Source organism: Gasterosteus aculeatus, chromosome 4, assembly GCF_964276395.1.
Source record: "Gasterosteus aculeatus chromosome 4, fGasAcu3.hap1.1, whole genome shotgun sequence".
Lineage (NCBI taxonomy): Eukaryota > Metazoa > Chordata > Actinopteri > Perciformes > Gasterosteidae > Gasterosteus > Gasterosteus aculeatus.
Window position 1 is genome coordinate 9,383,895 of NC_135691.1, and position 12,509 is coordinate 9,396,403.

The 12,509-nt window shown below is 42.6% G+C and overlaps 1 protein-coding gene across 4 annotated transcripts; it reads right to left on the reverse strand.

Moving 5' to 3' along the window:
• Positions 1 to 1,048: 1,048 nt before the first annotated feature.
• On the reverse strand, positions 1,049 to 10,317 carry slc43a3b (solute carrier family 43 member 3b). 4 transcript variants are annotated; one of them, XM_040175011.2, is made up of 13 exons: positions 10,296 to 10,317; positions 5,866 to 6,099; positions 5,532 to 5,661; positions 4,387 to 4,433; positions 4,191 to 4,267; positions 3,599 to 3,691; positions 3,378 to 3,517; positions 3,055 to 3,167; positions 2,833 to 2,976; positions 2,525 to 2,632; positions 2,034 to 2,220; positions 1,795 to 1,918; positions 1,049 to 1,699 (listed from the first exon to the last, which is right to left on the reverse strand). In XM_040175011.2, exons 2-13 carry the CDS (start codon positions 6,050 to 6,052, stop codon positions 1,589 to 1,591), a joined length of 1,461 nt encoding a protein of 486 aa, XP_040030945.2. In that variant the 5' UTR covers positions 6,053 to 6,099; positions 10,296 to 10,317; the 3' UTR covers positions 1,049 to 1,588. The 4 variants fall into 4 exon arrangements, with proteins under 4 accessions (XP_040030945.2, XP_040030944.2, XP_040030943.2 ...); XM_040175010.2 differs by lacking the exon at positions 10,296 to 10,317 and adding an exon at positions 8,913 to 9,099; XM_040175009.2 differs by lacking the exon at positions 10,296 to 10,317 and adding an exon at positions 6,367 to 6,622.
• Positions 10,318 to 12,509: the final 2,192 nt, after the last annotated feature.

Consider the following 12,509-nt stretch of genomic DNA (forward strand, 5'->3'; position numbering starts at 1 on the left):
AAAATAAATGACAATCAAAGACGACTGGAGACGTCTCAAGGATTATTGCACGCGCTAAAACAAACTTCACACCAACCAAGGTGACCTCACTTTTGATCACTATAATTATCATAAATCATAACACTGTTATTTCATGTTAACATCAACTGGTGCCTTTGTATGCTAACATAAAAATCTAAGAGTCCAATGCATAACTAAACAACATTTGTTGGAAATTCTGAAAAACATCAACAACAACAATATTTCTTACATTAATAGATGCGCGTTTCTCAAACTGTGAGGCGCAGCCCTCTGGTGGCTCGCGTTGGTATTACACGTAGGTTGCAGAAATTCAGTTTCAATTTAATACTATTGTTTATATAGACCAGAAATGTATTAAGAAGTTATTGAATTATACAAAAAATACTTTTATTAAAAATGCAAAACATACATACATGTGTATTTTGTCTTTTTCAAATAACTTCCCACAGGATTACACACTACAAAAAATGAATTTAATCCGCTTGAGACCACTGAAGAGTTTGCATGTGTTAACGTGATCTCCAAAACCTGTTTGTAAAAATGTATACGAAATTTGTAGCAATACATACTAACTGGCGGTGGTTAACCACGCCCCTTGAGTGAACGTCTCTCTGCCATGTTGGATTTTTTGAGGGGATTAGGGTTAGTATTCTATTCTTACAAGTTAACATTGATTTCTCGTTAAAAATGCAATCATAACACGTTTATTTTACATCGTTAGACTTCACAAAGTGTGTTTACGGGGTGCAGGTCCCCATTCACTTTGAATAGGGTGACGTCATCAGTTGCAGTCTGTATTTATTTAGTATGTATCACTACGAATTTGTATGTTCAAGATTTTCGTATACATTTTTACGAACAGGTTTTGGAGATCAGGCTGTATGTTCAGACAACATTGCAACCTCTACAGTCTTTGCACAAAGTATACAGCCTAAACATAAACCACCTGTTAAAAAAACATTTTCTCTTTTCATGATAAAAAACAGAATCCTGCCAGCAGATCGCCTCTCAGTTAAAGAGGCCAACGCTGATATAACCGCTTATCATTTTCAGCACACAGTCTGTATTTTGGCACTTTGAATCCAGCCTTTGTGTGAGAGCGAGTGATATTAGAATAAATGTTGAATGAATTAAAAGAATGCTTGAAACAAGAAAAGTAAAATATTGGTTTAATTAAAATTGTTGAAAGGTGTAAAACTATTTGATCCATGCATTGAAAAATAAAAGTGTGTATGGCAAGTTGTTAATCGCCTTATTGCTCTCTCTTGCTTTTTTTTTTCTGGGTTTGTATCCTCATGGTTGAAATGCACTTATTTGTAAGTCGCTTTGGATAAAAGCGTCAGCTAAATGACATGTAATGTAACGCGACCGCGTGACTTCAGCAGATTGCACACCAGAAGATCTGAATTATTATGGATAAATTCAATTTGGCTGTGAAAACGATCCGGAAGTGTGAGGAATGCTGCCACCATTTGATTTGATGCACACGACAACAATGAATGAAACAAACACACCGGGAAGTGTGACTGGTGATATTAAAGACGTCTTGAGTGTCGTTTAACAGACTTTAGGAGGAGGTGCTGCTGGCTCGCCCGGAGGCGAGGCTTCGACAGTGCAGGAAGACGGAGAGGGGATGGATGAAGGTGAGCAGGCTGAACAGCGTCAGAGCAATGTTCACCTGCAGGCACATTAAGTTCATAAAGATGGAAGCAAAGGCAGGAAAAGGACAATAATAAGATGTGTAGTTGCACCTGTTGTATGTTGTGTACTTACATATAAAGGGTTTCCATTCAGAGGTCCATTCACAAGGGCAAAGCAGGGATACTGCAGGACGGAAAGCACTGCAGACAGAGCCAGTACAGAACCGTACAGCTTCCCAAAGTGGCACGATGGGAAACTACAAACACACACGAATAAAAAAACATCTTTCAGTTTATTTTAGGCAGATAAAGGAATACAGAAGATTAGTCCACAAAGGTGTGTGTGTGTGTGTGTGTGTGCTTTGTTCTCACGCCACGCTGATGAATGCTGCGTTGCCGCCGTAGAGGAAGGAGCGGTTGAGCACCTGCAGGACGAAGGTGAGGTACTGAAGCGGCAGGTATGGGATGGAGGCACAAAGTGAGAACGCGACGCACTGCAGCGACGTCAGAAAGAGAGAAAGCACAGAGGCCCGCAGGTCTGCTTCCTGTTCGCTCTCTCCTAAAACACACACACACACAAATAAAGACAAAGCTGTTCCTCCAAAGGAGAATATAACAATGCAAAAGCAAATCTGAGAAATCAACAATTTGAATCAATACGTTGTTTTCTCACACCATCGTTATTGTAAATTTATTTGTAAAGGGAGTTGAGATTGGTGTGCAAGGCCCTACAGTCATTAATGTTAATATTCATCTCTTATCGCTTTCATTTTAGACGTCCATGGACACACTGACAGTGGATCTGCCAGGGCTGTGGCCCGTTGGGAGTCTTTTACTGGCGCTTGCTATGAGTAGCAGGTTACCTGGAGCACGGGTTCTGCCTTTGTGTCTGTCCATGATCAGGCCGTTCCAAGGAGCACAAAGCACTCCGCACAGCTGCGTTATAGCGAATGCGTTGATGTACTGGCTCACTGCAGGGACACGCAAAGCAAGCACAAGATAGTTAGAGACAAAGGACTCGGACAGTTCAAAAAATACTATTGCATCCTCGACAGTAGCTTTTTATTTGCATAATCCTCTGCAAGGTTATCGGGTCGGTATTGATAAAGCTTCACGGGCTTGGCAAGGAAGGTTTGCACAAAGGTTTTCTCAGACCGGCAGGCGTGTTTACCCAGCGAGGGCTCCCCGGCCGTCAGCCGCTGCAGCATGGGGTTGAGGGTGCCGATGAAGAGGTAATGCCTGAGCTGCATAATCGATAACCAGAGCAGCTGCAACACGAAGAACCTGGACTTCAAACACTCGGCAAAAGTTTTCTCTGCAAGAGGAGGGAAGAATTATTTTATTCAGTCGGATAGTACTACGTATTATCCTTGTGACAGTGAAGTGAACACACCTGGTTTCACGGGGAGGTCCATGTTGAGGGGCTTTTCCTCTGACGCTGGTTGCACGTTTCCATTTGTTGTTGTGGGCTCAAGGCTCAGAGTCTTTGATTTACCGCAGGTTATCCTGACAAAGGTCAAAGGTTACAGCGGGTCAACCACTGCCAGAGAGAATCGTGGGAAATCGTACTTTGATTTGTCCCCTCCCATCACATAACAACATATCACGGATATCACATGTTCAGGGGGTCTTCACAGCCCAGAGGCCCCCAGTAGAGCTTTAAGGAATCTTTCAACGTTGACTCATTTCAAACACACAGGGATTCCTTGGATGTACCCGTATGTGTAGCCGTCGGGCAGCGTGTAGGGGATGTGGCGTCTGGGCAGCAGGAAGAAGGTCCTGAGGAGGTGGACGACGCTGCAGGCGGACAGGAAGATGAAGCAGGAGCGGAGGGAGAAGCCGGCCTCGTGTAGCAGCTGCAGGAGAAGACCTCCATTACGTCATCAGGCGGTAAAGTGACATGTCACGTGAGAATGTGCGCGGGGATGTATTTTTGCCTTGATGACGAGGAAGAGTGCTGAGGAAGAGTCAAAGGCTCCGTTGTAGAGGGTGATGATGGTGGACCGACGTGAGCCGAACAGGTTTCCTACCTTGAACACAGAAATGTCCATTTAATTAAATAGATTTGGCAATTTAATGTGAAAATTAGGCTTTTTTTCCCCTTTTTTTCAAATCTACTCTGTCAATGAGTCTAAAAATAAGCAACGCAGCCAACAAAAGGGCTGTCAGTCATTCATTTATCTTCTTATTAAGTGACTTTTGTTTAGTGCTTTCATGAGTTGACAGAGTTCCACTTTGGTAAAAAACTGCAATATTGAACACTAAACCTTGAAAATATCAACCATCTACTGAGATATGAAAATATAAATTACAGCCCAAAGAATTAATAGATTGATCGATCGTAATACATCAACAATAATTCTCTTTGAAGTTGTGCTGCTTTTCTTCGTTTTATAAATAATAAATAAGATATTTGGCCATTCAGACTCTTGTTTGGGTGGTATCAGTTATCACAACAAGTAAACTTGGGCCATGTGAAACTAAATTAATTAACATTAATCTTTTCAATGTGAAATGCTTCTTCAGTACCTGCATGTTTGTTATTAGAAACATGACGCCACCTGTTGCCAGGAAGGAGAGAGCTGGGAACAGCATGAAGGACAAAGCTGAGGGGAAAGACGGACGGGAAAAGTCAGCATCCAGAGCAGTAACACCTACACTCATTTCTAAATAGTGAGTTTCCTGAAAAAGCCCCAAAACAAAGAGAAGTGGAAATGTTTTTCACCTGCATTTGAGAAGCCCACCATCAGAGTACCCGACGTGTACAGACATCTGTGTTTTAAGACGAGGACAATTTGTTTTAGAATGAATAACAGTCGACACCCATTCAGTTTAAGTTAAAAAGTGGGCTCCTCTTCTGATGTGGCTGAATTCACGACAAAGATCTGACCTCGGTGGTCTTTTCCAATTATTTGCATTCCTTGGGCTTTCATTTTCCCTCCCATCCTCCTTTAGTGGAATCATATGAGACCTGAGAAGCAGTTTGTTATTCTGGATTTAGAGATCCCTGAAAAGATATATGTGTGGGCGGAGTTCTGCTGAATATCAATAAAGGAGAGCTTCTCCTTTTTCACAGGGTCCGAACATCTGCTTAAAAAAAAAGAAAAGAACATATTCCGTTCTGAGATTTCTCCATCTGGTGACTCATGGTCTTGACTTTCCTTTTTCTTCATTCATCATTCATCATTCACTCTCTCTTCCTCTTTCCATCATATTTCCCTTGTGTGTCCGGCTCTGGCTTCTACGCTGCGTCTGTCTACCTTACGTGACATCCGATGAGGGGGCCTACGAGCCCCCTTTTACTTCACAGGAGCTGACAGAGCACAAACATATTTGGAACAGAGACGGAATTAACAAGAATTCTTCCATGGTAAGGATGTTGCAGCCATGCAGGGCGATTATGAGGAACCCGTCTAAGAGGAAAAACATCAGGACACATTGTCTTAGTGACCAGACCTCCAGAGCTTAAAGAGCGTCCAAGGATTTTAAAATAAAAATCCTCAATCAAGTGGCATCTTATTGTTTTAAATATTAAAAATGAATCAACTCCATGTCGCCAAAACAGATATTCGCTTACACAGAATTAGATGATGCATTGAATCTTATAGCTAAATAAAATACAATCAAACTTCTCAAATGAACCGTCACACCTCTCGTCAGTTCATACGAAGGGAAACCTGCAGGGAAAAAGTACTTGCTGAACCTCACACTCGACGCTCAATAATCACACAGCCTCTTAATATCTTAGCGTTTGTCACTGCATTCCTCTTAACTACACGACTGGCGGGGTTATATGAGGAAATTACACAGGGAATCTTGTAAATCCACGGACCTTTAACTATTCAGTAATTAAAATGTGGTCAGACTCACATTCCAACCAGCCGAGCGACTGTCGTGCCAAAGTGGTCAAAGAGGAAACCACTGGGCAGCGTTAGGAAATTGTTCATAAAGGAGGCGATGGTGAAAACAAGTGAAAACTTCTCATCCTGTCCACTGCAATCTGTAGACATACAAAACACAGGTGAACCAACCGGGCGACAAAGACTACACAAAAACATGTAGATTCATAATTCATTTTAGGAATCCAGGTGATGAGGTGCCCCTTCTCCCCCCGTCCTGCCATCTAATAAAAGGCCACAAGATACAGCTAAAAACAACGTGAACAAATGTTTCAAAGCAGTGGGGATGAGCACTTCAAACTGACCCAGGGCCTGCGTTGCATTGGAATTTGTGACGTTGACGCATCCTGAGCCGAAGTAGCCGTCCGTCTTCAGGACGAAAACGAGCGAAGCCCACCCGAACACGGCTCCGGCGAAACAAAGACATTCTACCAGACCCGTAGCAAAGGTGAGGCCGCGTCGCACCGTCACACCGTCACATTGAACTGCCATGGCCTTTCACCAGCATGGACACGTACAGATGTCCTCCGTCACTGCGCCTGTGAAAGAAAATGGAAACAAATGGCGAGAAATGTAATTATGATACCTGTGGCACAAGCCTGTGCTGCACCTTTAAATCGACTTTCATAGGAAAGAACATGGCCTGCAATGGAAAGCTGCAACGACTGGGCACAAACGGCCACTCACTTTTAATATATTCAAGAACATGAATTATTAAGAGAGTAAGCTCCTTTAAAGTGCCCAAAAAATTAATGCACAGTTGTTAAATTGTTTTATTCTCCCGCTTACCACTCTCTCGTACTCACAGTTCAGCCTCTGCAAATTTCTCCAGATGTTCTCTCAAACCACACCGCTCTGCTCTTGCTCCACTCTTTATATAGGCAAGCTCTTCCTTCCTCTCTCTCACTAGTCCCCCCCCCAACCCCACTCACGAGGCCAATTTATTTCTCTTTCTTGATTAATCTCTCCTCTTGCAGTGCTGATGTCTGCTGAAAATAAACACTCCTGCATCCCCGCTAAGCCGGACAGCAGTGAAGCTGCTACCGAATCAAACTGTCTGTCCGTAGAACTTCACATAGCAGTGTACCTAAACATAATATACGGACCACCCCTTTTTGTAAAACTATACTATATGACAAAAGCACACGCACAGCTGACTGTTCAGACAGAGAAACATTTGTTGCATGCCCCTTATTTTTTGCACAAACGTTTTGTTGACATGCATAAGAGAAAAGAGTTGTAGCCTAACACGAGTTGAGATGCACACCTGCACAAAACCAGTGCATCCATTCATTTAAATACGTGGTTAAATTGCAAATTCAAGAGACACTTCTCTTTTTTACAATTTACCATTCATCCCCATAGGGAAGTTTCTATTGCATTGAAATGCTGATCACAAGCATTTAACTAGACATTCTTCTGAACATTCCAACGATAGAAAACAACTATCAACAGAAAACAACAACATGAAAACGCTATCAGAGGACCAACAGAACAAATCATTAAAGGCGACCAATTATATCAGCATGTTATCAAGCTACACATTGTTGGTGGAGAAGTTGTTGATCTGCACATTGTGAGTCTCTCGGGAATTGGGTGTGTCACCTTTCTTGGGAAAAGCTGTGACCTGTGACCTGTAGACGCTGCCATCCTGTTTTTCGCAGCGGATTTCCATTTTGTCTTTCCTTCTGTCTGTCAAACCGTGATTGCCTGGGTCACATTAAGGGCGGGTTAAAGATATTTTCCTGCGGAAATTCCTTTGTGCAGCGGGGCGGGAGGGTGTGGGGAGGGGGGGCTTCTGATTGGACAACACAGACCTCTCTGAAGTGTATTTAAGCTCCTATTCGCCCCAAGAAGCTTGGTCAGATCTTCCTGCTCCTTTGAGCGCGAAGGAACAATCTGTCCCTTTTCAGGTGACTTGAGTCATTTGTAGAAGTCTTGTTGCACGACTCATGCAAGGAATATGTGTCACCAGTGTTGTCACCTCCTCACAAAACAGAAATATTTTTATACACGCAAAGCTTTTACCCACTTCCTAAAACAAATGACCCAGTGTGACCTTCGCCCAGGCCTTACATAAATGTAATGTATAAAGTTGAATGCTCCGTGTGAAACTTTACATTACATTTAGCTGAGGCTTTTAACCAAAGAGACTTAGAATAAGTGCATTTCAACCATAAGGATACAAACTCCGAAGAACAAGAAACAAGAAAAAGCAATTCAATTAAAAAAGCCGATTTAGAATTTGCTATAGATAAGAGCCATTATAAGTACGATTTAAGTGCTACAATTTGTTAGTCTTTGAGTCCAGGTGGAGTCTGACGAGGTGTGGGTTTAGTTTGCGGCGGAAGATGTGAAAACTCTTTGCGATCCGGATGTCATCAGAGAGCACGTTCCACCATTTAGGAGCAAGGACAACAGAACTTACTAGTTACTTGCGGATTGTGTCATGCAAGTAAGTTAAACGGGTTTAGCCAGTTAAAAACAGCTTCAATTTCTTTGAGAGTGACATTACAACGACAAAACACGCTTTTCTTCTGAAAGTATCAACCACCGGTCAGTACACTGCACGCACTGTGGTCTGGTCCCAAACAAATGTTTACTCAGCAACAAGCTTTTTGTCTGACCCTATTAATGAAATCCGAAGTTAGATGTGCCCTTAATATCTGGTAATAAACAAGGAGAGTTTGATGTCAGTATTCAATTTGTATGTTGGAGTGCAGGCGAAGTCTAGCCTTGTACCTGTGAAATATAACAAAAAGTACAGCAATGGTATCAGCAGGCACGTGCACAGACATTTTGGGGCAGAGGGGTCTGTTTCAAGAAGCGGGTTTAGTGGAAACTCAGAGTTGGTTAATCCTGACACGAGGAAGACTGTGGCATGTCTGTTTCACAGAGGGAGGTAACTAAAGCTCAGGCTCAGTCACCATGGTAACTGAGCCTGTGATCATAGCCTGGTCGGGAGCAGGTTTTCTTCAGTAAACCTGGAGTTTCTTTCACAGTCTCCTCCCTCTGACAGCAGCCCAGACAATCACACAGCGCGCTTTCATGTCCTCCTTCATTCAGGCGGATTTTAGCGCAGTTTCCACATATGAACAAAATAAGATCTGTTATGTTAAAGACTAAAGTGTTTTCTCGAACATGACACGTCATTTTCTGTACGATCTGGTTGATGAAGAAGCGGTTTTACTTCACAGGGTGTTAAACACGTCGGGAGAGAATATTGAGGCCCGGATTATATATATTGTAATTTCCAGATAACTACTTGTTTGAACGCTATCGTTTTTCTTCACAGTCCATCAAATATGTACACGACCTCACCCGTCCCCCTATAAACTATACTGGAACTTACAGCACGTTTCTCCCACGCAGTTTCTCTGTCTTTTGCTGCAGTTGCCGTGTTGCTTTTCTTTCTAATGACGGGTTCATACTCGCTGGGTGACCTGGCTGCAGGTTCTGCAGACGCCCGGCTCAGGTATGTTGTAAATAATTGCGCGTCAATGTTTCCCTCCGTGCACCGTAATAACGTGTGTTTATGTGCAGGCGCTGGCAGGTCGGACGGCGTGTGTCGGCTTGTTCCCCCCCTCGGTGCCGTAGCGATGCCACGCTGAGGGCTCGGTACCCGGCTACCCCGAATCGAACCGTCCTCTTTTGGACTGCTGCTGCTTTGTGGGGATAGAACAAACCCTCTTTTTACGGGTATTGAAGGCCCGGTGTCAGCATTTAATGTTCTGTATTGATTTTATGTTTGGCTACCTGAAGCAACAGGAGGCGGATGGCATGTGTCTGATGGGAGGAGGGGGGGCGTGGCTTGTGAGCGCCGCGGAGCATGTCGGCCCGAAATTCTCACAAGAACCCAAATAAATACCGGTCGGATATCAAAACACATTTTGGGGAAATTGATAACAGAGAGTCGTTGTTATTCTTGAATATTGACAAATGAAGAAACAAGTGTGCTCCAGCAAAAGGGGCATTTTTCTCATCCAGGGCGAAAGCGCAGGTGCATGAGCTGTCCACGTGTCTGCGGTATCAGTATTAACCTGGCCGAAATCAGGACAAGACCTTGCAGTACTTCTGGCCTTGAATTAAAACCGTTGAATATTTGTAAGAAAGAAAGCAAAGCCAAAAGTGTGGTGACGACATATCTGAATACAGCTCGACCAGCAGCTGACTGCAGAAAAACTCTTAAGGGAAAAAAGTCAGTTGAGAGAAATGTTTTAGCTTTGTGGGAAACCTGTTGGGTGAGCTGTGAAACCTTTAAATGTAGACATTCTTCTTTTCAGAGACAGACTGTTAGTGAGAAAGAGCAGTAAAGGTGTTCCAGCGCGTGTCTCTAACAATCTAACCATAATGGTTAGTTGCGTTTGCAGAGAACTTCCAAAAGTTGTTTTCATGAAAAGCATTCTGGACAACTGGAGAATGTATTATTCCATGAAAGGACCTCAGTTTATAAAATGAATAGCGTTTCTAATGGTCATCTCTTTACGTAGAATTTGAGGACCCAGATGAGGAAAGCTACTTCACCTCTGTAAAAACAGCATTGTGGTGAAAATGTATTTTTACCACAACGATCCTAGACATTTAATATATTATACGTTACATACCTCCATCTGTTATCATTTCATTGTATTCCAGCGGGGACCGAACAATTTGGATTCAACATTGAACCTAATCTGCAAGTCTTTGGACAGCAGGAGAAGACTGAAGAACTCAGAGACAACAGAGGCCAACTCACAGCGTCCACGCAAACTCCACCAGCAGTCCATCGGGTTTCACCTGAAACCATAATAAGTTAAAATGTTGACTTTCAGCTTTTGTCAGCAGATCTTCTCGTTTGTGAAAACGGTAAGACACAAAAACGCTTTGCACACAATCTCAGTGGCAAGTGACGTGGAAGTAAAAGTGTTGTGGCACTTTATCTGTATGGTTTTTTTAACGTTACTTGTATCACCCAACTCCACTTTGCATGCACGCAGTTTGCAAAAGCAGAACTGGACACCAGATAAAGTTGGCCTTTGTTTGACTGGCTTGACATTCTGGCGAGCGCATTTCTCACCACTGTGGTGGACGTGCTGGACGCCGTGGCGCTAGTTTAAACCCTCCGTGTTCTGAACCGTGAGGCTCACGTCTCTGATACCACCGCTCCTCCGCCTCAAAAGGGAACGCTGCAGCGGAAGCTGTGGCTCAGCAAACCACTTCCATAGGCTCCTCTTCCCAGATCACAACGCGCGTGCTCTGTTCTTAACAAGCTTGCGTATGCCTCATGCCTCATGCCTCATTTTTAAGTAATGCAGACTTTTGGTTAGCCCCAAAGAGCGAAAGAGTTGTGCTCATCTGCTGCGATCTACAACAAAAGATGCATGGATGGACAACGGGCTCCGTTTGTCACGTCCTCTCCTCGACTGTTGCGCTAAATACTCCCACCGTCCAGATCACATGGGGAAAAAACATTTATAAGCTACTAAAATGCAGAAATCATTGTGGTGGGAGGTAAAATCATGTGTATATGAAAAAAGTAACAGTCTCACGCATGATGTCAATTCAATAGTGGACGTTTTAGGTGATCATGTAAATATTTGGATGGTTGAATGTCTCAAAAATTGTTGTTATTATTAATTATTATTTGATTATTGCTCGTTACAAAGCTCATCCTAAATTCCTTGCATGTTGTGTCTGTAAACAGGTCAGAGATGGGGGTCCGATATCTATTCCACCTCGTCTTACAATGTTGAACTGCTAACATTTCGTAACTTGCTGCTTGAGTTGCAACTTGCAAAGCAGCTAATGTCTTAACCTTAGCGATTGATGATGCACATATGAAAACCATTCTGGGTAGTATGTGTTTTGATAAACTTTAAAAACTGAAATGGCCAGTGTGTTCTATTTAAAGTTAATACTTAACTGAAAATTGTGCGCATGAAGAACTCACAAAAGCAGAACTCGACACCCAACAAAACACATGAGCTGTTTCCTCAACCTACACGTGTCTCTCTAAAGCAGAAACAGCAGCACTTGTCCAGACTCGGCTAAAGGCTAAAACCTTTACTCGCTGTTAGAACTTCTGTCGGAAAAGAGGCCATTCAGCTGAATGATTCTAAATGTCTGTTCGATATATGACACTCAGACATTTCAGAGTTTCTATTCACGTTTATTTCACAAAGTAGTAGAAAGAAGTCAAGTCAAGTCATTTTATTTTGTATAGCCCATTATCGCAAATTACAAATTTGCCTCAGAGGGCTTTACAGTCTGTACACATACAACATCCTCTGCCCCGAAACCCACCATCGGCACAGGAAAAACTCCCCAAAAAATGAAAAAACCCTTACAAAAGGGAAAAAAGAAGCACCTGAAACCAACAAAGAGGGAAGCTGCTTGCGGTCCAGGCCTGCAAATCCTCCCTGAGGAGCTGTCCGCTCTAAGGATCAAACATGACGCCCTCACGGTTATATTTTAGCTCAAGTTGTCCCAGTACGTTTTTGTTGCTAAAATCTGTGCTTGAAATCTATGGAATCCAACAGAACCGGTAACTGACTTTGCTCTCAGTCCTATGAATCTATTTACTTTAGGGGATCAAACGAAAACCAAAGAGAAAGTTTAGTGCAACATTTTGTTTGTATGTTGTTTTCAATTTGACCTATTGTTAAGCCCTTGTAACCATCTAAAAATAAAAATGAACTGTAATCCCATTATCGCCACATGTTATGACCCCTGCTGTTGAGCTATTAACGGCAAGCACATATGAATAATATTAATAATATTTGCTTGCATGAAAATGTAAACTACTTTCGTTTTACTTCTTCAGGTCTCTAAAACAAATCAAAATGAATGATTTCAGAAGAGAAAATCACTGACTGAGCTAATCAGTTTTAAATTTCAACCAAAGCAAAAGGATCACAAAGAGATGATTGTTTAGCATCAAGAAAAAAGGGAACTAATGCTTTACACTGAA

Bases quoted from the DNA above. Each gene is read 5' to 3' on its own strand.
- slc43a3b (XM_040175011.2), bottom strand. From the start codon at position 6,052: ATGGCAGTTCAATGTGACGGTGTGACGGTGCGACGCGGCCTCACCTTT. The intron at 5,662-5,865 runs GTCAGTTTGAAG...GTATGTCTACAG, and splicing joins CAATGCAACGCAGGCCCTGG to ATTGCAGTGGACAGGATGAG. The intron at 1,919-2,033 runs GTGAGAACAAAG...GTGTGTTTGTAG, and splicing joins GCAGCATTCATCAGCGTGGC to TTTCCCATCGTGCCACTTTG.